General features: G+C 34.3%; 1 protein-coding gene across 1 annotated transcript; it reads left to right on the forward strand.

The window, feature by feature from the left end:
- The first annotated feature begins 12,300 nt into the window (after positions 1-12,300).
- Positions 12,301-13,292, forward strand: LOC109169452. Its single transcript, XM_019318334.1, has 2 exons — positions 12,301-12,549; positions 12,630-13,292. The coding sequence occupies exons 1-2, from the start codon at positions 12,301-12,303 to the stop codon at positions 13,290-13,292; spliced, it is 912 nt and encodes a 303-aa protein (XP_019173879.1).
- The last annotated feature ends 9,799 nt before the right edge of the window (positions 13,293-23,091 follow it).

A 23,091-nucleotide genomic window follows, 5' to 3' on the forward strand; every position in this document is an offset into this window, starting at 1 on the left:
ATCGAAATGGTGTGGGTGGCGGATGTGTTAGTGCGGAACGGAGAAGAAAGAGGAGGAGGAGGAATTTTATATATATATATATATATATATATATATATATATATATATATATATATATATATATATATATATAATTCTTTAAATTCAAAATATGTTAAAAATAATTTCAAATATATAAAAATAATTATTTTTTACTTATCCAAGGTAGAGTGGCAGTGGCGGTGGCACAACGGTGGAGTGGAAGTAGCGGTGACGCAGTGGTGCGGCGGTGGTGGGTGTTGTGGGAAGAAGAAGATCGAAATGGTGTGGGTGGCGAGGAGGAGGAGGAGGAGGAGGAGGAGGAGGAGAAATAGAGAAGAACGGAGAGGAACGGTGCGTTATTTTAACATTTAAGGTGCGCCAGTTATACAATTAATGTGCATAAGTTCTCCACTTAATTAAGGTGCGTGATTTTACCACTAAAGGTGCATCTTTGTAACACTTAAGGTGCGCCAGTTATACAATTAATGTGCATAAGTTCTCCACTTAATTAAGGTGCGTGATTTTACCACTAAAGGTGCATCTTTGTAACACTTAAGGTGCGCCGTTTTTAACACTGAAGGAGGAGGAGGATGAGGAGGAGGAAGAGAGAAGGGGGAGGAGGAGAGAAGGAGGAGAAGGAGAATGAGAAGGAGAAGTAGAAAGAGGAGGAGGAGAATGGAGAGGAACGGTGCGTTATTTTAACATTTAAGGTGCGTCAATTATACAGTTAATGTGCATAAGTTCTCCACTTAAGGTGCGTGATTTTAGCACTAAAGGTGCGTCTTTGTAACACTTAAGGTGCGTCATTTTTAACACTGAAGGTGCGCCATTTTTAACACTTAAGGGGCGCCATTTTACAACTTCATGTGCGTAATTTTAACACTTCAATTGTGTCATTTTAACACTTAAGGTGCGTCTTTGTAACACTCAAGGTGCTTTGTTTTTACACTTCGCTTTCTGCCAACTTCCATACGCGCGTTTTTGTTTTTATTTTTTAATTTTCATTGATTTAAGCCGTTGATCTAGATTTAATCAACAACTCAGATATCACCACCCTACATGTTTCACCTGGAACCTCTTTCGCACCGGATCTCAACCATATATATATATATATATATATATATATATATATATATATATTTAGGTTCTCGTGCGGGTGAGGGCTTCAGGTGCGGTTGTGCGGTTTAATCTGAGCCATTCATCTCGCTTTAATCAACGTCCAGGATTATCAAAGTTTTAAAAAAAATGCGGTGGCAATTTTGTAATTTTTGCATCTAGGTCAAAATTAAGGTGAGCGGATCTGTGATTAATGTGCGTGAGTTTTGTGCTTAATGTGCGTGTGTTTTGTGCTTAATGTGCGTGAGGTTTGTGCTTAATGTGCGTGGGGATGTGCTTAACGTGAATAGTTGTTAAAACTTAAAGTCTGTGAGTGAATACTTAAAGTGCGTGAGTTTTGTGCTTAATGTGCGTGATGTTTGTGCTTAATGTGCGTGGGTTTTGTACTAATGTGCGTGAGTTTTGTACTTAATGTCAGTAGTTGTTGAAACTTAAAGTCTATGAGTTAATATTTAAAGTGCATGGGTTTTATGCTTAATGTGCGTGAGGTTGTGCTTAATGTGTGTTGGTTTTGTACTTAAAGTGCGTGAGTTTGTGATTAAGATCTAACACTTAAGGTGCACCTTAACTTATACTTCTTTGTTCCAGGAACGCGTTTTTTTTTTTTTTTAATTTTCATTGATTTGAGCCGTTGATCTAAATTTGATCAACTGCTCACATTTAACCGCACAACCGCACGGGAAGCTATACTCGCACCTGAACCCTTCCCTATATATATATACTAGCATTGTACCCGTGTGATGCACAGTCTACAAATTATATTTTAATTTAAAGTACTATTGCAATAAACAAATTGATTGAATATATGATAATAAGCTATACATATGATATCACAATAAATTGATTGAATATATGATAATAAATCATATTTTAAAATCACTTTAAATATTAAAAATATAACATTTAATAATTAAACTGTAATGGAGGCGTGTTCTTGTTCATGCGACTGTACTGTCAAACAAATTTGTACATATTTCTTGTTCTCCAATTAAATTTTGAGTAGAATGATTTACAATTTTTACTCAAATGGAGGCGTGTTCTTCTTGCATCTATTCTCCCAATTCTGAGCTTGGAGCTCTAGAAACCTTCATCTCACTTCATGCAACTGTCGAACATATTTGTACAAATTTCTTGGTCTTTGATTGTTTTTTTTTTAGTAGAATGCTTAGCAATTTATACTCAAATGGAGGCGTGTTTTTAGGGGTTTTATCCAGTTTCCTGAGATCTGACCAACTCTATTTTTTGAAGGAACATATGGACGTAGCTGTTGTAGAAGGTTCATGCACAGTTTTTTTAATCTTCTGTTCTACATATTTGAACTATGAAATTAGATCTAGATCTAGGGTATCTCATCTACTCTCTAAATCATGTGATTCAACCTTAAAATTAATAGAAAATAACTTTTGGATGATTTGTGTGTATGACTGCAATCATATATGTTCTTGCATGTTATTCTAATACAGTGTAAAAGCTTTTTAAATAAAAATTCAAAAAAAGACACATGTTTTTCTGCAATTATATGTGTTGCAAATTTATATTACTATAGTATTTCAATAAGAGTACTAAAAAATGCTCTACTAAAGGCAACTAAGGGAAGTAATAAAACAGAAAATCTTTAAATAGCACATGTATGTATTTTCTCAGTCATCTAATATGATTGTCCAGTGTTATGACTTGTTTGATATATTTTACAAATGCAAAAATGTTTGATATATCACTCATCTAACATTTTATTCCTAAAAAACTAAGGATTTAAGAAAGATTTAACTCAAAAAACACTGCAGTATATATTTCTGTCATGATGAATTGCTGCTTCCTGTCACTCTCTAATTTAAATTCTACCTCTCTCAAAGCAAGAGCTGAAAAGCTCTTCATTGGGAAACCTTCTTTCAAAGAATACAAAAATGGTACCTGTTTCTTAGCATACACATCAGTGATTGTAGCAACAACCATCGCACCACTTGTGTACTCAAAAAGTGTTCCCACAGGAAAAACTTTATATTTTTCTAAAGAATGATCTGAAAGATAAATATGGTGCTTAAATATGTCCATTTTACATGAAACTTGATTTAATCTGTCGTATTCAAAGTATGCTATTATATTTGATCAAATCTGTTTTTAAAAAATTGGCTATAAAATTACCACACCTTATATCATAAAGGTGTAAACAGGGACAAAGAAAGCATATTATATTAACATATGAACTTGCTCAGCATCCTCAATCAAAAAATAAATAAGGCATACCTTCTTTGAATAGAGTTATGTATTTTTCAACTGATCCTTATGTATATGAGGATGGATACAAATATCTAACCTAAACTAACATTTATATTAATTTAATAAATATTAAGCATATTATTTTCAAGAAAACTACAATGAATGCATGCATTACTTGCTATTGCTTTATTTTCTAGAAAACTATCTCATATTTGTTCCTATGCGTCTCTTGCAGGATGCGTTTCTTCCTCCTGCTAATTGTCAAGATTAAACCGAGTGTGCTGCATAATAATAAGGTGAGTGTTAAAATAAAGTATGAATATATTGAACACACACACATATATATATATATTTATATTCACATACTTGTTGTATATATTAGTATATAACAGTATACACATTTGAATAAGCATTGAAATTAGGTATGCATTTGGATTTTACCTCTATTTGCAGCAATCTGTTTCCTCTTGTGGCACATTACAATTTGCAACCAAGCTTATTTGTTCATTGTAGCATCCTTCCTTCCCTGTCTAAATTATTTATAGAATTCACCTTGATATTTTCACAAACACTTGGCATGACATACATTTTTTTAATCCAAGTACAGATAAGAATGTATCTTCCTTCCATTAAAGAAAACACATTCTTTAAGCTTTGGTTTTGTTTAAATATATCCTATTAATATACATGTATATCCCATCTACATGCAGAGTGGTCATCCCCCTGCGGTCTTCTCCCAGCACAGCTGCCATGCACCACTGTAGTCACATATCACCAAATATTTTCCCACCACCGCCATTAACATGCTACTAAGCTAGACTGATGCCAACTTCAGATCTGCCAAAAAAAGAAGACAAAAAAAACCACAAACATCCTAGCAAATATATAAAGCCTACACCTAAAATTCATCCTCCGACAATCTTCACTAGTGTGTGATAATAGTTGGTGCTGATGCTTCGTGTTCTACGGTCTCAAGAACATCGCCTCTTCTAGATCGTTAAAATTCATCCTTCCACCTCTAAGTTCTCTGCAATGTGATAATCCAATTTATATACAGATATGGCTATCTACTTTAATGCGTACAAACAATGCTCTGTAGTACTCAAAAGACACCTTGAAAATAATATGTGGTCATTACTCCTTATTGGTAATTATTTTCTAGTAAAAGACTTATTCATAAATACACTGTGTATGTAGAATCTTTTTCTAGTAGAGGATTTGTCTAGAATCTTTTGTAAGCCAAAATATTTGAGCGGGAATTGTGGCTCTATTTTGCATCCCAAGGTGTGTGGTTTTTTTATATAGTAAAATAAGATATATATATATATATATATATATATATATATATATATATATATATATATATATATATATATATATATATATCCAATGGATCAATATAGTGAGTAGTGACTTCATTCTGCCAATATAATGCCCAATAGCCCATGCCCAACCATATATCCAAAAGCCCAATTAATACAAAACAGTAAACACAAATCCCCTAACCCATAATCCATTCATTCCCTGGAATCCCTCAGCTTCTGCCTTCTGCTTCTCCATTCGACCATTCCACAACCACAGCCCACGGACGACGCACGACGGTTTGCTGACTTTGTGGAAAAAAAAGTGGATAAACCATCTGGTTCGCTGAAGAACCAAGGAAGGTAACAACAATACTACTTGAGGTTGTTTCTTTCTATTTGCTGTTGATCATATTTATAGATGATGGAAAGCAATCCCAGAGGCAATCTCTTCTCGTTCAGTTTAGGAGATCATTTGCATATAGTTTCATCTTCACCATTTTCATGTTTACCATGCATTTTAGGCTCCCTGTAATGTGATATTTTCTTGTTTTCCTTACTCAAATCATCCAGAAGTTAGAAGAAATGGAAACACATTTTGCTTCTGAAGTTAGAAGAAATGGAAACACATTTTGTTTTCCTACGTGTGTTGGTTTTACTTTATTGTTCTTACAATCTTACCATACACACTCACATACATATATGTATGTATATTGCAGTATATCACTCCCCATATGTATTAATCTATATATATCATAGTTCCTATATTGTTTGTTTATAAATATATACATGCATCTTTCAGAGAAAAGATTCTCAAGTATTCAAAGTTTAGAATATTAAAGGGCCTTGTTTATTAATAACATAGTCCATACATTGTTTGAAATACTGGGTTGCTACAGAGTTTGTATGAAATGTTGTCATACCTAAGACTTTTTTCCTTGTTTTAGTGTTATTCTCTCATATATATATTATTAGAAATGATATATGTAGTATGCTGTATGCACTATTAAAAAGGAACCACAAACAATCACACGACAGAGACTTGAGTGTCACAAGTCAACTCTACAAAGAAAACACATGCCCTATGCTAACTACATGATTGCAGCGCACTTTGATACGATTGCACCACAAGGTCCTCCAAGTATGTTTGGGAGTCATAGTAGTGCAATTATGTAGTAGTTGCGGTGCAATTCTTCACAAGTTATAACTATAGTTACCATTTTAGCTAGGTGCACCTATAGTTATAAGTAGTTGTATATAGGTGCATGAATATTAACAAAGTAAAATTACATGCACTTGTAGGTGAAAGTACGTGCACTTGTAAGTGATTTTACCTGCACTTTTTACTTGCAAAGGTGCACCAACTACTTGCACTTATAACACATTTACATGCACCAAAGTTTGAGTTATTTACGAAAATCCCACCGTGTTATTTTTTTAAAAATTACATCTGATTCATTCATCTGGACACGTGGACGACATTGACTGGTTCTCATTCCTCTCCTAGATAGACAGTTCGCACCTGAACGCGATCATATATATATATATATAATGGTTGTAGTTGCTGTGAACTTATTCTGAGACCACTTTTGTTGCAGTAGTTATGTCTAATTTATTTTGTATGTTTTGAACTTTGAATATTTGATGTTTGGACTTCGAACATAAGTTTTATATTTTACTTTGGACTTTAAATTTTATCAAGTTTTTATTATTTATGTATGGATAGTGGATGGAACAATTTATATTACTAAATATTAATTGAAGAATGAAGTAGAATAGGTTGAACTCGAACTTGAGCTTGAAAGTTTAAGTAATATGACTCGAACTTAAAAATTCAAGACAATCAAGATTCTATCTCTAGCTCGCTCTATATAAAAATTTGACGAGCTGAGCTCGAGCTTCTATTTTAAGACTCGATGGGAACTCGAGCTCAACTAGTTGACTCGGCTCGTTTACAGGCCTATTTTCATGTTTACCATTTTAGGCTCACTGTATTTTTTTTTTTTTTACATATATTAAAGTTAAAAGAGATTTCATACATTATATGCTGCGATTGCTTTAATTGTTCATTAATATTTGAAATTTTAATGTGTTTGGATAATGTGTTATTGTAAATTTTTGTACAGTGTGTTTGAAATATTTTATGTAAATTTTTGTACAGTATAATTGTATGTTCATTCTACAGTGTGTAGGCGTAGATTTTGGTTTTTCCATAATCGATAAAATTGATCGAAATTACTTTTTTCAGTTGGCTATAGCATATACTTCGATAGGTTTGTCAATATTTTTAATTAATATTTTAGTAGGTTATGTAACTGATCCACCATTTGGTCTCATCTATATCTATATTATTTGCTTGGGGCTTTGTGTTGGTTGAGGCTCCTCTGCGAAGTTTAATCATTTGAGCACTTAGATTTCTTAATAAAGAAGGTTCTGTTTATTAAATATTTATATTAATTCTTCTCCCAAATATTTATATTAATTCTTGTTTGAGTGTTTGACATAAATTAAACTTTTAAAATATAATTTATACCAACTCCATCGTAGGAAATAGGAGTAGACAAGATTGTTTCTTAGAAGGCTAATTGGGTACTGAGCAAAATTATGCTGACTGGATTTATACCAAATACAAGTTATATCACACCTAAATAGTACAAACTAACCATACCAAATCATATAAATTAAAACATCAACTTTAGGTACTATTTGATAAATGCAGTTCCTCAAGTATTTTGTTTAACAATAGTGAGGTCACGTTTAGTTGGTGACTTTTGTACATTATTATTGAATTTGGTATTTATTTTCATGTTTGTTTACGTATTTTTAGTGTCCTATTATTTGATTCTCATGCAGTTGTGTGTGTCGGGTTAAATCTGCACCATTAATTTCGCTAAAATCAACTATCCAGATTGAACACAGATTAAAAAAAAATAACGTAGTGGCATTTTGGTATTTTTGCATATTGATAAAATTTTAGATGCGTGGTTTTCCTTCTTAAGGTGCGTGGTTTCTGTGCTTAAAGTGTGTGAGTTCTTCAGTTGAGAACTTAAGGCGCGTTTTTGTTGAAACTTAATGTGCGTCGATCTAAAGTTTTAGGTGCGTTGTTTTACTTCTTAAGATGTGTGGTTTGTGTGCTTAAGGTGCGACATTGGTTGAAACTTAAGGTTAGCATGTCTAAAGCTTTAGGTGCGTGGTTTTACTTTTAAGGTGCATGGTTTTCCTTCTTAAGGTGCGTGGTTTGTATGCTTAAGGTGTGTCAGTTGTTGAAACTTAAGGTGCTCCATTTTAAAACTTTAGGTGCGTGGTTTGTGTTCTTAAGGTGCTTTGTTTGTGTGCTTAAGATGCGTGATTTGTGTACTTAAGGTGCGTCATTTTAATGTTTAAAGTTAGGTGCGTCAATTCTATACTTAAAGTGCATCCTTTTGTGTTATCCGCACTTCCGCACGGGAAGTTATCTTCGCACCTGATCCAATATATATATATATATATATATATATATATATATATATATATATATATATATATATATATATGGAGTGGTTCTGATGCGAAGAAGAGCACGAGTGAAACATGCGGATAAATTTTAGCCTTAGAACAAGTGCTCTTTAAAAAAAAATATGCCACCTACTTTTTCCAACAATGTGCACTATGCTTGTATTGAAATTCAGAACCCTTTAGAATGTGACCTCAGTGAGGTATTTATACAAGATAAATGGGTCTTGAAAAAGCCAAAGTACCTTGTGCTCAGATGGCACCTCTGTGGCTCCCCATTGAGGGAAGGTCACAGGATTGAACCCTAGTGGTAGGGCCTTGACTCTTTGGGCTGTTGTGGACTGCGGTCCAAAAACGATCTAAACTAACACTGCCTCACGTATTATTTTTATATTATCAAATGAAACTGCAGTGTATATAAAATGAAACTGAATAACATTTCACATATTTGAGTGTATATTGTGCAATGAAACTGTAGTTATATCGAAATGATAATGTAGTTGTGTTTTAATGAAACAATAGTGTATATAAAATAAAATTGAATAACATTTTCACATATTTGAGTGTATAAATATCGAATGAAACTGTAGTTATATCAAAATGAAACTGTAGCTGTGTTGAAATGAAACTGCAGTGTATACAAAATGAAACTGAATAACAGAGTTACTTTTTGCAGAACGGTGCGGAACGGCGCGAAATGGGTGTCGTTTCTTTTCGTTAAACAAAAAGACGACATTTAGAAGCTCGGTACATAATCCATTATGCACCGTGGTGCATGATATAATTTGCCGTAATAAAGTCAATAGTACTAAAAAAAAAAAAAAAAAAGGCAAAAAAAAAAAAAAAAAGGCAAGGAAGAAGAATCTTCCAAAAATGAGCTTAAGAAAGCTTATAAAACTGTTGGAATATCTTCCTAATATGCAAAAGGAAAAATTCCACACCACCAATGCAATGAATCTCCTCTAAATTCACAATCATCGCCACTTAGCTCTGCACCTAGTCGAGACCCAACCGACTGCCTAGGCTAGTCGCTAAGTCGGACCGACTGGCGGGCTAAACAAATGGTAGGCGAGAGCTAGGCTGTCAATGCCCTTTCCTCCCATCTGCTAAGTGATCATACCGGAATCTCCTAACTGCCTAGGGACACACCATCATTATCTTTTTTAAAAGAAGTTCGCCAACTCTGGAATACTCAACAATGTGTTCTAGAAGGCTCAACAATGTGTACTCTAAGGCAAAACAATATGCATATCGAAGGCACAACAATGTGTTCTGAAAGGTTTATAATGTGTACTAAAAGACAATTAATGGGCTCTGAAAGGCACATCGGTGTGCTCTGGAAGGCACAACATTGTGCTCTGAAGGGTACAACATTATGCTCTGCAAGAAGGAAAAAAATGCTATGAAAAACTAAAAAGATTAACTTACTTACACCAATTACCATAATGCTATCGCGTTTTTTTTTTTTTTTTTTTAAATAGCTTCATTCTAACTCTTGATTTGGACTAAACCAAAGGATGTGATTAAACCCCAATTTTTTTTTTACTTAATGGAACCTTTTCACATGATCTTTTATATATATATATATCAACGTCCAGGATTAACAATGATTAAAAAAATATGCGGTGGCAATTTGGTCTTTTTGCATCTAGGTCAAATTTAAGGTGCATGTTTTCCCTTCTTAAGGTGCGTGTGTTTTGTGCTTAAGGTAAGTGTTTTTTGTACCATGTGGCTTAAGGTGCGTCAAGTGTTGAAAACTTAAGTACGTCGATCTAAAGCTTTAGGTGCGTAGTTTTCCTTCTTAAGGTGTGTGATTTGTGTGCTTAAGGTGTGTCAGTTGTTAAAACTTAATGTGTGTCGAGCTAAAGCTTTAGGTGCGTGGTTTTGTGCGTTGTTTTCTTTCTGAAGGTGCGTGATTTGTGTGCTTAAGGAGCGTCAGTTATTGAAAGTTAATGTGTGCCATTTTAAAACTTTAGGTGCGTGGTTTGTGGTCTTAAGGTGCGTAATTTTAAAACTTTAGGTGCGTGGTTTGTATTTTTAAGGTGCTTTGTTTGTGTGCTTAAGGTGAATGGTATATAGGGAGTGGATCAAGTGCAAATATAAAGATCATGTGCTCTGGAAAGGCATAACATTGTGCTCTGCAAGAAAGTAAAAATGCACTGGAAGACAAACTTTACTTATTTATCCAAAGCAATGTGCACTGGAAGGCATATCATTGTGCTCTGGAGGGCACACCATTGTGCTCTGGATGGCATAACAATGTGCTCTACAAGAAGAAAAAAAATGCTTTAGACAAAAAAATAATAATAATAACTTACCCAAAATTACCATAATGCCACCTCATTTGTTTTTTTAAATTGTTTAATTCTGATCCTTGATCTAGGCTGAATCAATGGATGAGATTAAACCCTATTTTCCACTTAACGCTTCTTTCGCACATGATTCGTTATATATATGTGTGTGTGTGTGTGTGTGTGTGTGGAATTTTGGTAAATAATTCAAATGTTAAATTGAATATTAGAATACTATATGGTGCACTTTGCAAGACTACTACAAATCACTGGGGCATATTCATATGGAGCAATTCCCCCCCTCCCCCCCCCCCCTAGCCCCATTTACGGGGGTGTATTCAATGAAGACTTTTGAAGATTTTCAAAGACTTTTTAATTGATGGATGTTAAATGACTTTTGTAGATTTTTTAAGATTTTTCTAAAATCTTTAATGAACATGCAATTACATCCATCAATTAATAATTAATGAACATGCAATTACATAAATGTTATAAATCAAATCTTAATGGACATTATTATGATTATTTGTAACAGCTGAAACAGTTGTTGTACTTAATGAGAAGGTTACGTTTGTACTCTATATATTATTGTATTCATGTACAGAAGTTGGAGATTGCAAGGCAATAAAATTGTTCTTCTCACTGTTCTTTATCTTCTCTATACTGCTCTTTATTTTACTGTTCCCCGCGAGCTAGGTCTGCAAAAGTTAACAACAAACTTGCAATACAACACGTTATCGGCATGCTCAATCCCGGTGAACGGTAATTTTATGAGTTTTATGCCTTATTTTTTTTCCAGTCGTCTCAAATCGCATATTGTTTTTATGCTATGTGATTTTATATGTTTGTATGTTTCTTGCCTATGCTTGTATATGTATATGCTTGTATAGATACATATTATTCTGATATATATACATGTTCTTTTCGAACAATACACAAAAGCATAGTTCTGGGTAACCATGTATACAGTTTCTAGCCATATCTATATATATAGCTATGTACATGTGTTTCAAAAAAAAAAAGTAAAAAAATTAAAAGAAAAAACAACAAAAACAACCTGTTTTTTTGCCAATCTTTCGCATATATAACATTCCGTATATATGCATACTGATTGCAAAATCATCTGTATCTGAATGTATACATGTTGTTTTTGAAATATATGCCAATTTGTGAATGAATACGTAGTTTGTTCTGCAAAATCATTTTTTTTTTTAAAAATACCTGATCGGTGTTTTTTTTGCAAATACCGTAAGAAATTTATTATTGCTGTCATTTATTTATTCTTCTACCGAATCCCTTTCCCGGTTTTTGTCGTTGTCGCCGGTGACCGAGAATCCTCCGGCACGGTGGCACTGGATCGCTGCGAGTTTCGGTCGCCCCTCACCGGTCGCGTCAGAAGGACGGCGGCGGCGACGGCCGGATTCCTCCGCGGTAGCGGCGATCGATGGTGGTTCGTGAAGTCTGCGGGAGTGGCGGACGTCTCTCCGTTTTCTCTTCGTTTTCATCGAAATCTCTCCGCTTTCTCATCGGTTTCATCGAAACCGTTTTTCTATCTAAATTAAATGGCCAGGGGAGTGGCTTCAAATTTTAATAACGCCAGAAGCGTTATTTCCCTTGCACTAGGGTTCTTTTTTATTTCATAAAACAAAAAAAAATCCTTCCATCTTTATTTGATTGGACCATTTTTTTAATGGATCATCTTCATTCTAATGGGCCATTTTTATACTTATTCAAGCCCTCATTTATTTGGATCATTTTTTTTGTATGCAATATTATATGTTCCTTGGGCCTTTTTGTTTATTGAAATAAACTAGGCCACACATTCTGTTTCTTTTGTCCTCATTTAAATATTTTCTGTAGAAATGGCTGCTCTCGCAAAAAGGGAATTTGCTGAACTCGCCCTCGATGGAAGCAATTTCCTCACTTGGACGCTTGATGTTGAGATATATCTTCAATCTACAGAACTGTTGGACACCATTGAAGAGACATCTACGAGCACTGCAGCCCAGAAGGCAAAAGCGCTCATTTTCCTCCACCACCATCTTAACCACGACCTCAAGAATGAATACTTAACAGAAAAAGACCTCTATGTCCTCTGGAAATCTCTTAAGGCACGCTTTGACCAACAGACGTCATTGGTCCACCCCAGGCCCAACATGATTGGCTTAACCTCCGATTTCAAAACTTTAAGTCTGTGACTGAATACAACTCCGCCCTACACAAAATTGTGTCACAATTGAAGCTCTGTAAGCAAACAATTACGGACGAGGATCTGATTGAAAAAACTCTATCCACGTTCCATCCAAATGACCTTGTGCTCCAGAAGCAGTACAGGAATACAAAATATGATACGCATCCAGAGCTCATTACGGATTTACTGGTGGCTGAAAAGCATAGCCAGTTATTGATGCAAAATCACAATGCGCGTCCAACTAGCGCTGCACCTGTGCCTGAAGCACACACTGTTGCCCAGCAGAGCAACAATCGGCGGGGTCGGGGCCGGGGAAGGGGGAAAGGTCGTGGCAGGGGCCCAAAGCGAGGTGGCAGAGGGGGAGCTAGTGGTAGTGACTCCCGTCCTCAGAACAAGCAAACTCAAAGAAATAGACCAGACAAGTCACAACAGAACTCCGGTCAGTCGCAGCCATGTTATAAATGTGGTTGCAAAGGACATTGGTCTAGGACATGCAGGACTTCTAAGCATCTGGTCGAGGTTTACCAAAAGATGCTCCAGCAGGAAGGAGGACAAAAGAAGAAAGATTCTGGGCAATCATCTTTGCCTAAAGTAAATGCCCTCATCTTAGGGAATGATGACCTGCTAGGCGATGAACTAGCTGATTATGGAGATCAGGAGTGATACTCCTATTTTTTTTCTCTCTTTCCCTTATGGACATCCATTTTACTTCATGCCTGCGTGCATGTTTATATTTGAACTCTTTTGTCCTATATGAATAATGGATCCTTTATCTTTGAACACTTTTGTTCTATTTGAATAAATACAATGGATCCTTCTTGGACATTATCTTGATACCCATTCTTTTTCTTTAGAGATATGGGAGATGAATCAACCCTATGCTTGGTTGATTGTGCGACTACGCACACTATTCTGACAGACCGGAGATTTTTCCAAACGTTCAAGGAACACAAAGGCAACCTTTCAACCATAGCGAATGATGACATTCCTATTGTGGGCTCCGGCAGAGCTTCACTTATTCTTCCTAAAGGAACAAAGTTGATCATTGATTCAGCCCTCCTATATCCTCAATCAAAAAGAACTTTGCTCAGTTTCAGGGATATTCGGTCCAACGGTTTCCACATAGAAACTAAAACTAAAAACAATACAGAATTCCTTGTTTTGACCAAAACGGTCAATAACTAGAAAAAGGAAATTGAAGAACTTCCTTCCTATTCTTCAGGCCTGTATTATTCATATATCAGGCCCCAGCACTCCTGCGTTGCACTAGCAGTGAAGTTTAAAGATACACATTCTTTCAGTCTATGGCATGACTGCTTAGGTCACCCTGGGCAAACTATGATAGGCCGGATTCTTTCAAATTCAACTGGACATAACCTTCTTAGGACAAACATTCTTTCTACAAAAGATTACACATGTGTTCCATGTGCACAGGGAAAACTTATTGTTCGTCCCTCGCGTCCTAAGATTGATTTTGAGTCACATGTCTTCCTGCAAAGGCTACAGGGTGATATTTGTGGACCAATTAATCCTTCATCCGGACCATTTCGATATTTTATGGTCCTTATTGATGCTTCCACCCGATGGACACATGTGTGTTTGTTGTCCACTCGAAATATGGCATTCGCAAAATTCATGAGCCAAATCATTAGGTTGAATGCCCAATTTCCCGATTATCCTATTAAGAATATAAGAATGGATAATGCTGGTGAATTCACTTCGTCAGCTTTTGATGATTATTGTATGGCCATGGGAATTAAGGTGGAACATCCTGTACCATACGTCCACACCCAGAATGGTTTAGCTGGATCTTTTATCAAAAGAATTAAACTAATAGCTAGACCATTACTGCAACGGTCCAGTCTACCAGTAAATTGTTGGGGACACGCAGTGTTGCATGCTGCAAACCTAATTCAACTCCGGCCAACTGCATATTACGATTATTCCCCTCTACAACTTGTACGTGGTAATGAGCCAGACATTTCTCATTTGCGTGTCTTTGGCTGTGCGGTTTACGTACCTATACCACCTCCGGATCGTTCTTCAATGGGCTCGCAACGTCGATTAGGTATTTATGTTGGGTATGAATCCCCTTCTATCATTAAATACCTCGAGCCTGTGACAGCAGATCAGTTTACTGCACGGTTTGCTGACTGCATTTTTTATGAAGATCATTTCCCGACATTAGGGGGAGAGAAAAGCCCAGCTTTGAAAAAATGCCACGAAATTTCATGGGATGAAAAAAGATCTTCAATATCTTGACCCACGTACTAGTCAAACTGAACTTGAAGTTCAGAAAATAATAAATTTGCAAAAACTAGCAAATAATCTGCCAGATGCGTTTACTGATTATAAAAGAGTAACTAGGTCCTATATTCCTGCAGAAAATGCTCCATCAAGGATAATTGTCCCCGAAGGACCAAATAATAACACCGACACTATCCGACGCCAGAAGCGTGGAAGACCAGTTGGTGCAAAAGATGTAAATCCGTGGAAAATTAAAAACAATAAACAATCACAGTTACTCCAAAATCGTCCTGAAGACGAAATACCCAGTGTAAATGCACGTGCTACAAATAAATCTTACACTGGGAATACGGAACACCTTCACCAAGATATGATAGCAAATGAGAAAGATTTGGTTGAAGTAAATATAGAATCTGCCATAAACCTTTTCGAAACAGGAGAAAATCTTAATAGAAATGTAACAGTCGTCGACGACCAATTCGCCTCTACAATTGCTCTTCACATTTCTTTCAATAATCTGGATCCAGAACCAAAAACTATAATGGAGTGCCGGAAGCGCTCCGATTGGTTGAAATGGAAAGAAGCAATTGAGGCTGAGCTCAACTCGCTAAATAAAAGAAAAGTGTTTAGTTCTTCTATACTTACCCCTAAAGGCGTGATCCCAGTAGGATCCAAATGGGTATTTGTACGAAAGAGGAATGAACAAAATGAGGTGGTCAGATACAAAGCGAGACTGGTAGCTCAAGGGTTCTCACAGAGACCCGGAATAGATTTTGAACAAACTTACTCTCCTGTGGCACATCGTTCCGTTATCTAATATCGCTGGCAGTAAAAATGAATTTAGAAATGCAGTTAATGGATGTTGTGACCGCATATTTATATGGGTCACTAGACGCTGACATATATATGAAAGTACCTGAGAGCATCCAAAATCCTTTATGTAAAGGAAATATAAATAAAAATATGTTCAGCGTAAAACTACAAAAGTCATTGTATGGCTTAAAACAGTCAAGAAGAATGTGGTATTGTCGATTGAGTGAATTCCTCTTAAAACATGGATATGAAAATAAAGATATTAGTCCTTGCATCTTTACAAAGAAATCAACTAATGGTTTCTGTATTATATCAATCTATGTAGATGATATAAATATCATAGGGACAAGCAAGGATGTCAAGAGGGCATACTTGTGCTTAAAAGAGGAATTCGAAATGAAAGACTTGGGAAAAACCAAGTTCTGTCTCGGCCTGCAGATCGAGCACATCCCTAAAGGGATATTCATACACCAATCCAAATACACAGACAAGTTATTGGAGAAATTCTACATGGATAAGTCCCATCCACTTAGTACTTCAATGGTAGTCCGATCACTTGAAGTTGATAAGGACCCATACAGACCTAAAGAAGATAATGAGGATATTCTAGGACCATAAGTTCCTTACTTAAGTGCCATTGGAGCACTTCTATATCTTGCCAATTGCACTAGACCTGATAATGCATTTTCAGTAAACATGCTAGCTCGTTTTAGTGCTGCTCCAACCAGAAGGCATTGGAATGGCATAAAACATATCCTCAGATATTTACAAGGTACAAAGGATCTTGGCCTTCTATTTAAGAGAAACCAAGACACCACATTAGTGGGATACGCGGATGCTGGCTTTATGTCGGATCCGCATAATGCTAGATCTCAGACTGGATATGTGTTTCTTTCTGGAGGTACTGCTATTTCATGGAAATCAGTTAAACAAACATTAGTAGCTACCTCCTCAAACCACTCTGAGATTATTGCCTTATACGAGACCTCCAAAGAATGTGTATGGTTAAGGTCATTAATACACAATATTCAAGACTCGTGTGGAATAATGAATAATGGAAAGATCCCCACTGTCCTGTTCGAGGACAATGCAGCATGTGTTGCACAAATGAGTAATGGATATGTTAAAGGTAATCTCACCAAACATATTACACCAAAATTCTTTTATCCACATGAACTCTAGAAGAGTGGTGAAATACGAGTCCAAAAGATCCAATCAAGTGAAAATCTAGCAGATTTATTCACCAAGTCCTTACCTACATCTACTTTTGAAAAGTATGTATATAAAATTGGTATGCGTAGATTAGGAAGGTTGTTGTCTTCAAGGGGAGCAACAACATCTTCAAAGTAATGAAATTGTTAGTCCAGAAGATTAACTCATTCACTTTGATCCAGAAGATCAAGATATACTCTTATGATTTATACCTAAACCCAGAAGGTTTACGGTTGTACTCTTTTTTCCTTAACTGAGTTTTTTTCCCACAGGGTTTTCTTAGTATAAGGTTTTTAATGAGGCAACCGAAGCAACACATGCATTATCCATAAATCGTGTACTCTTTTCTCGACTAGGTTTTTCCCACAGGGTTTTTCCTAGCGAGTTTTTAACGAGGCATGATTATGGCAAAATAATATCCAAGGGGGAGTGTTATAAATCAAATCTTAATGGACATTATTATGATTATTTGTAACAGCTGAAACAGTTTTTGTACTTAATGAGAAGGTTACACTTGTACTTTATATATTATTGTATTCATGTACAGAAGTTGGAGATTGCAAGGCAATAAAATTGTTCTTCTCACTGTTCTTTATCTTCTCTATACTGCTCTTTATTTTACTGTTCCCCGCGAGCTAGGTCTGCAAAAGTTAACAACAAACTTGCAATACAACAATAAATACATATATTAATAATTAATGAACATGCAATTACATAAAATTATATAAAAATTTTGAGTTAAAAATTTAGGTCAATTCTATTGCGTGTAGTAAAAAAAATTTGGTGTGAATAGCAGTAAATAATAATCTTTTTTTCGTAATAATTTTTGCTATGATTTTTTTTTTATTTTTTATAAATGTGCATGAAATAAAGAGATAAAAATAAAAAGTATATGAGTATTTATGAAAGGTTTGAAACGTATCGTAAAATTTGATAGAAATTGATGAAAAGTTTGCCTGGTTCAGATAGAAGAAAAAAGTTTGGGATTGTAGGGTTGAATTTTATCTATTTATATTAATAAAAAAGTACAGAAATCCTATTGCAATAAGTTTATGAAAGTTAATAAATTTTTGAATACCAGTAAACTTTTTAAAACTCTATGATAATCTAAATCAAATAACAACATACTTTTAAAATTTTTTGAAAAATTTAAATCAAATACCAGTAAAATTATAATAGTTTGAATGGAATATCAATATACTTTTAAACTTTTTTTAAAAAAAATTAACTTAAATAACAATAAATTTTTAAATAATATTTAAAAGTCTAAACTCTAAATTGAATAACACCACACTTTCTTTAAATTGAATAACACCACACTTTCTTTAACGGGGCGTTTGGTTGGAGGGAGAGAATTACGTAGGAAAGGAATTGCAATTCCCTCGGAGATGAATTACTGAGAATAAAGTGAGAATTTAAATTTCAATGTTTGGTTTACATGAATAAAATTACTGGGAATTTCAATGTTTGATATAAAAAAAGATTGAAAGGAATAAATAGTCTAAAGTCCAAAATGTCATTGTTACGTTGTTGCCAGGCATAATTTTATGTTAAATAAAGGAGGATAATTTATCTCATCATTATTTTTTTTTTCTTCCTAAAATCTATGGAATTAAAATTTCAAAAAGAGCATCGAATTTTAATCTATACTATATATAAAAACAAAATCCTGAAATTTTAACTTCCCGCCCAATTCCTAAAAAATCACTCTTCCTAATAAAATATATTGATTTCTACTTTCCCATTCGTACAATAATTCTGCGTTACAATTCTATTCTAATATTATAAAATAGTGTAATACAATCTATACTATAAATAAAAACAAAATCATGAAATTTTAACTTCCTGCCTAATTCCTAAAAAATCTCTCTTCCTAATAAAATATATTGATTTCTACTTTCCCATTCGTACAATAATTCAGCGTTAAAATTCTATTCTAATATTATAAAATAGTGTAATACAATCTATACTATATATAAAAACAAAATCCAGAAATTTTAATTTCCTGCCTAAATCCTAAAAACTCTCACTTCCTAATAAAATATATTGATTTCTACTTTCCCATTCGTATAATAGTTCTGCGTTAAAATTCTATTCTAATATTATAAAATAGTGTAATACAATCTATACTATATATAAAAACAAAATCTTGAAATTTTAACTTCCCGCCAAATTCCTAAAAAATCTCTCTTCCTAAATCCAAATAAAATATATTGATTTCTACTTTCCCATTCGTACAATAGTTCTGCGTTAAAATTCTATTCTAATATTATAAAATAGTGTAATACAATCTATACTATATATAAAAACAAAATCTTGAAATTTTAACTTCCCGCCCAATTCCTAAAAAATCTCTCTTCCTAAATCCTAATAAAATATATTGATTTCTACTTTCCAATTCGTACAATAATTCTGCGTTAAAATTCTATTCTATTATTATAAAATAGTGTAATACAATCTATACTATATATAAAAATAAAATCCTGAAATTTTAACTTCCCGCCCAATTCATAAAAAATCTCTCTTCCAAATAAAATATATTGGTTTCTACTTTCCCATTCGTACAATAATTCTGCGTTAAAATTCTATTCTAATATTATAAAATAGTGTAAAACAATCTATACTATATATAAAAACAAAATCCTGAAATTTTAACTTCTTGCCTAATTCCTAAAAAATCTCTCTTCCTAATAAAATATATTGATTTCTACTTTCCCATTCGTACAATAATTCTGCGTTAAAATTATATTATAATATTATAAAATAGTGTAATACAATCTATACTATATATAAAAACAAAATCCTGAAATTTTAACTTCCCGCCTAATTCCTAAAAAATCTCTCTTCCTAATAAAATATATTGATTTCTACTTTCCCATTCGTACAATAATTCTGCGTTAAAATTCTATTCTAATATTATAAATTAGTGTAATACAATCTATACTATATATAAGAACCAAATCTTGAAATTTTAACTTCCCGCCCAATTCCTAAAAAATCTCTCTTCCTAATAAAATATATTGATTTCTACTTTCCAATTCGTACAATAATTCGAAGTTAAAATTCTATTGAAATTTTAACTTCCCGCCTAATTCCTAAAAAACCTCTCTTCCTAATAAAATATATTGATTTCTACTTTCTCATTCGTACAATAATTCTGCGTTAAAATTCTATTCTAATATTATAAAATAGTGTAATACAATCTATACTATATATAAAAACAAAATCCTGAAATTTTAACTTCCCGCCTAATTCCTAAAAAATCTCTCTTCCTAATAAAATATATTGATTTCTACTTTCCCTAATAAAATATATTGATTTCTACTTTCCCATTCGTACAATAATTCTACGTTAAAATTCTATTCTAATATTATAAAATAGTGTAATACAATTTTTACTTCTATCTATACTATATATAAAAACAAAATCTTGAAATTTTAACTTTCCGCCCAATTCCTAAAAAATCTCTCTTCCTAATAAAATATATTGATTTCTACTTTTCCATTCGTACAATAATTCTGCGTTAAAATTCTATTCTAATATTATAAAATAGTGTAATACAATCTATACTATATATAAAAATAAAATCCTGAAATTTTAACTTCCCTCCTAATTCCTAAAAAATCTCTCTTCCTAATAAAATATATTGATTTCTACAATAATTCTGGGTTAAAATTTTATTGTAATATTATAAAATTGTGTAATACTATTCCTATTCTAATCTATATCTATTCTATATATATCAGTGTTGCAAAAATCGTGTCGCTGGCCGCGGCGAAGAAGGCCGGAATCGGCCTCCTCAGCGGCCGCCTCGCCGGCTGAACCGGCCTTTAATTTTTTTTTTTTTTTAAGTTGTAAAGTGTCCAAAGTTCGGCAAGGCATAACTTTTGACTCCGTTGTCCGTTTTGGACAAATGTTTTTTTGAAATCGCGTATTTTTTCGAGATCTATCCACCGCAAACTGCCGTAGGCGGTTTGGCCCACCAATTTCTAAAAAAAAAAAAAATACTTTATTAAAGAGTTTCTAAGAAAAAACTATGAGAACATTTTGTTTTATTAATGAATTTTTAAAATTTTTAATTAAACAATTGTCCCGTGCATTATTTAATAATCTTTCTTTATAATTGGTCAAATTATTTAATTATGGTAAATTTGAGAATAATTAATGATGGTAATAGAAATCCTAGAAGAATATAGAATTGAACAATATTTAATTATTGTTATATTATTATTGTGACTCATGGAATACAAGTAATGCCATTTTTGGTCCTAGACTTATTGGGACATTGACACTTTTCATCCTCCATAATAAAAATTGCCACTTAGTAGCCACTGTTATTGATCGTTGGACAGTTTTGATCTTCCGTCAATGACGCCGTTTGTTGACCGTGAATTAGAAGGGTTTTTCTGTCTTTTTATGTTCTAATCCTTGTATTCTCCATCCATTGGTCACTGCTACATCCATTTCTTCAAACTGAGGTTATCCGCTTCAGTCCTTTCTAACATTAAGAAACCATCTTCACCCAACTAACAATCACAAATTTTACATTTGACATCAATCTCAAGATAATGGAAACAAGTGCAGTTGGAATAGAAAGGGCGTTAGTCCATGCCTGTGGAAATTTTGTCGAGCATACAACATAACTAGCAAAGTCAGGAATATCACCCAACCCCTCCCTTAACCTTTCTGCATCAACTATAATAGGTATGCCCCTACTCTTTGCCTCCTGCACTATAATCAAAGCAGTCTCATGCAGCCTTCCATCTAAGTAGACAATATTTACTCCAAGCGCTGAAGACAATTTTGATTTGGGTATGTAAACCCTCATATATCATGGGTGGATATCCTGGAGTGAAAATGCACATACGAGTTTTTTTTTTTGGTTGTCAACAATGACATATGTGAATGGTGAGTTTCCTCCTTTGGACACCACCATAAAAGATGTATCAACACCATCCCTTTCAAGCTCATCAAGTATTCTTTCGCCATGCAAGTCATCAGCAACCTTAGATATGATCCTTGGATTAAGACCAAGACGAATTTTATCATCCGGGTTTTATCAAAGCATTGCCAGTGTTACCACCTCCTTGAACCTCAAAGCTGGTGCTCCGAATTTTATCATCCGGGTTGGGGAATGAAGCTACAGCAGCCAGGAAGTCAACACCGACCATTCCAACACCTCAGACAATGCGATTTTTGGGGAGCGGCGGATTCCACATTTTCAGCTTGAAACTTCAATGAATTTCAGGTAGAATAACAGAGTTTTTGAAGTTGTGCACCAAGTAGTTGTGGTCAGAGAGAGAGAGAGAGAGAGAGAGAGAGATGGGAAGGATATTTGTGGTCAATATGGAAGGGAGGACTTACAAGTGCAAATTCTACATCACGCCATCTACAACTGCTATTTACCATAGGAGGGTTCGCCGACCTGCTGCCCTCTCTGCTTCGCCGGAACCAAAAACCACCGGTGAAGGCCCCAACCTCGCCGGATCTGTTGCTGCACCGCCAGATCTGCCTTACTGATCCGTCGCCGGAAGGAGTTACTGCCTCGTATCTCGCTGCCGTACCCACAACTCGCCGGAGAAGAACCTCGCTGCTACTCACTACTGACGGTTACTACTTAGCCGCCAAGTCTCGCCATCTCGCCTCACAGGAGTCACAGCAGCGCTTGTCTAAACAAGATTAGAAGAATAAGACATAAAAAGACAGAAAAGCCCTTCTAATTCACGGTTAACAAACGGCTTCATTGACGGAGGATCAAAACTGTCCAACGACCAATAACAGTGTCTACTAAGTGGCAATTTTTATTATGCTGGATGAAAAGTGTCAATGCCTCAATAAGTCTAGGACCAAAAATGACATTAACTCCGGAATACAATACAAGAATATTTAATTATGGTTATATTATTATTGTGCCTCACGACCATTATATACTAACAATACTTGAAAAGAAACTAATAATAATAATAATATAAGTGGTAATAATAATATCTAAAAGTAATTAAGTGTTAATAATAATAACACTATATAATATTTGATGTTATAATTTATATAATTATATATATAATCTTATACTTGTCATAATTCGATCATATATTCGGGTTGTATAATCTGGACCCCCGGGTTCATATAATCCATCAATATATTGTTCTAAATATTCTTAAAATATTATAGTAAATTCATTCCGTGCATC

The sequence above is a fragment of the Ipomoea nil genome, unplaced genomic scaffold (assembly GCF_001879475.1).
Source record: "Ipomoea nil cultivar Tokyo-kokei standard unplaced genomic scaffold, Asagao_1.1 scaffold3314, whole genome shotgun sequence".
Taxonomy (NCBI): Eukaryota; Viridiplantae; Streptophyta; class Magnoliopsida; order Solanales; family Convolvulaceae; genus Ipomoea; species Ipomoea nil.

Coding starts and splice junctions, on each gene's coding strand:
- LOC109169452 (XM_019318334.1), top strand. CDS start 12,301: ATGGCTGCTCTCGCAAAAAGGGAATTTGCTGAACTCGCCCTCGATGGA. Junction 12,550..12,629: donor TCCTCTGGAAATCTCTTAAG/GCACGCTTTGAC, acceptor CAAAACTTTAAG/TCTGTGACTGAATACAACTC.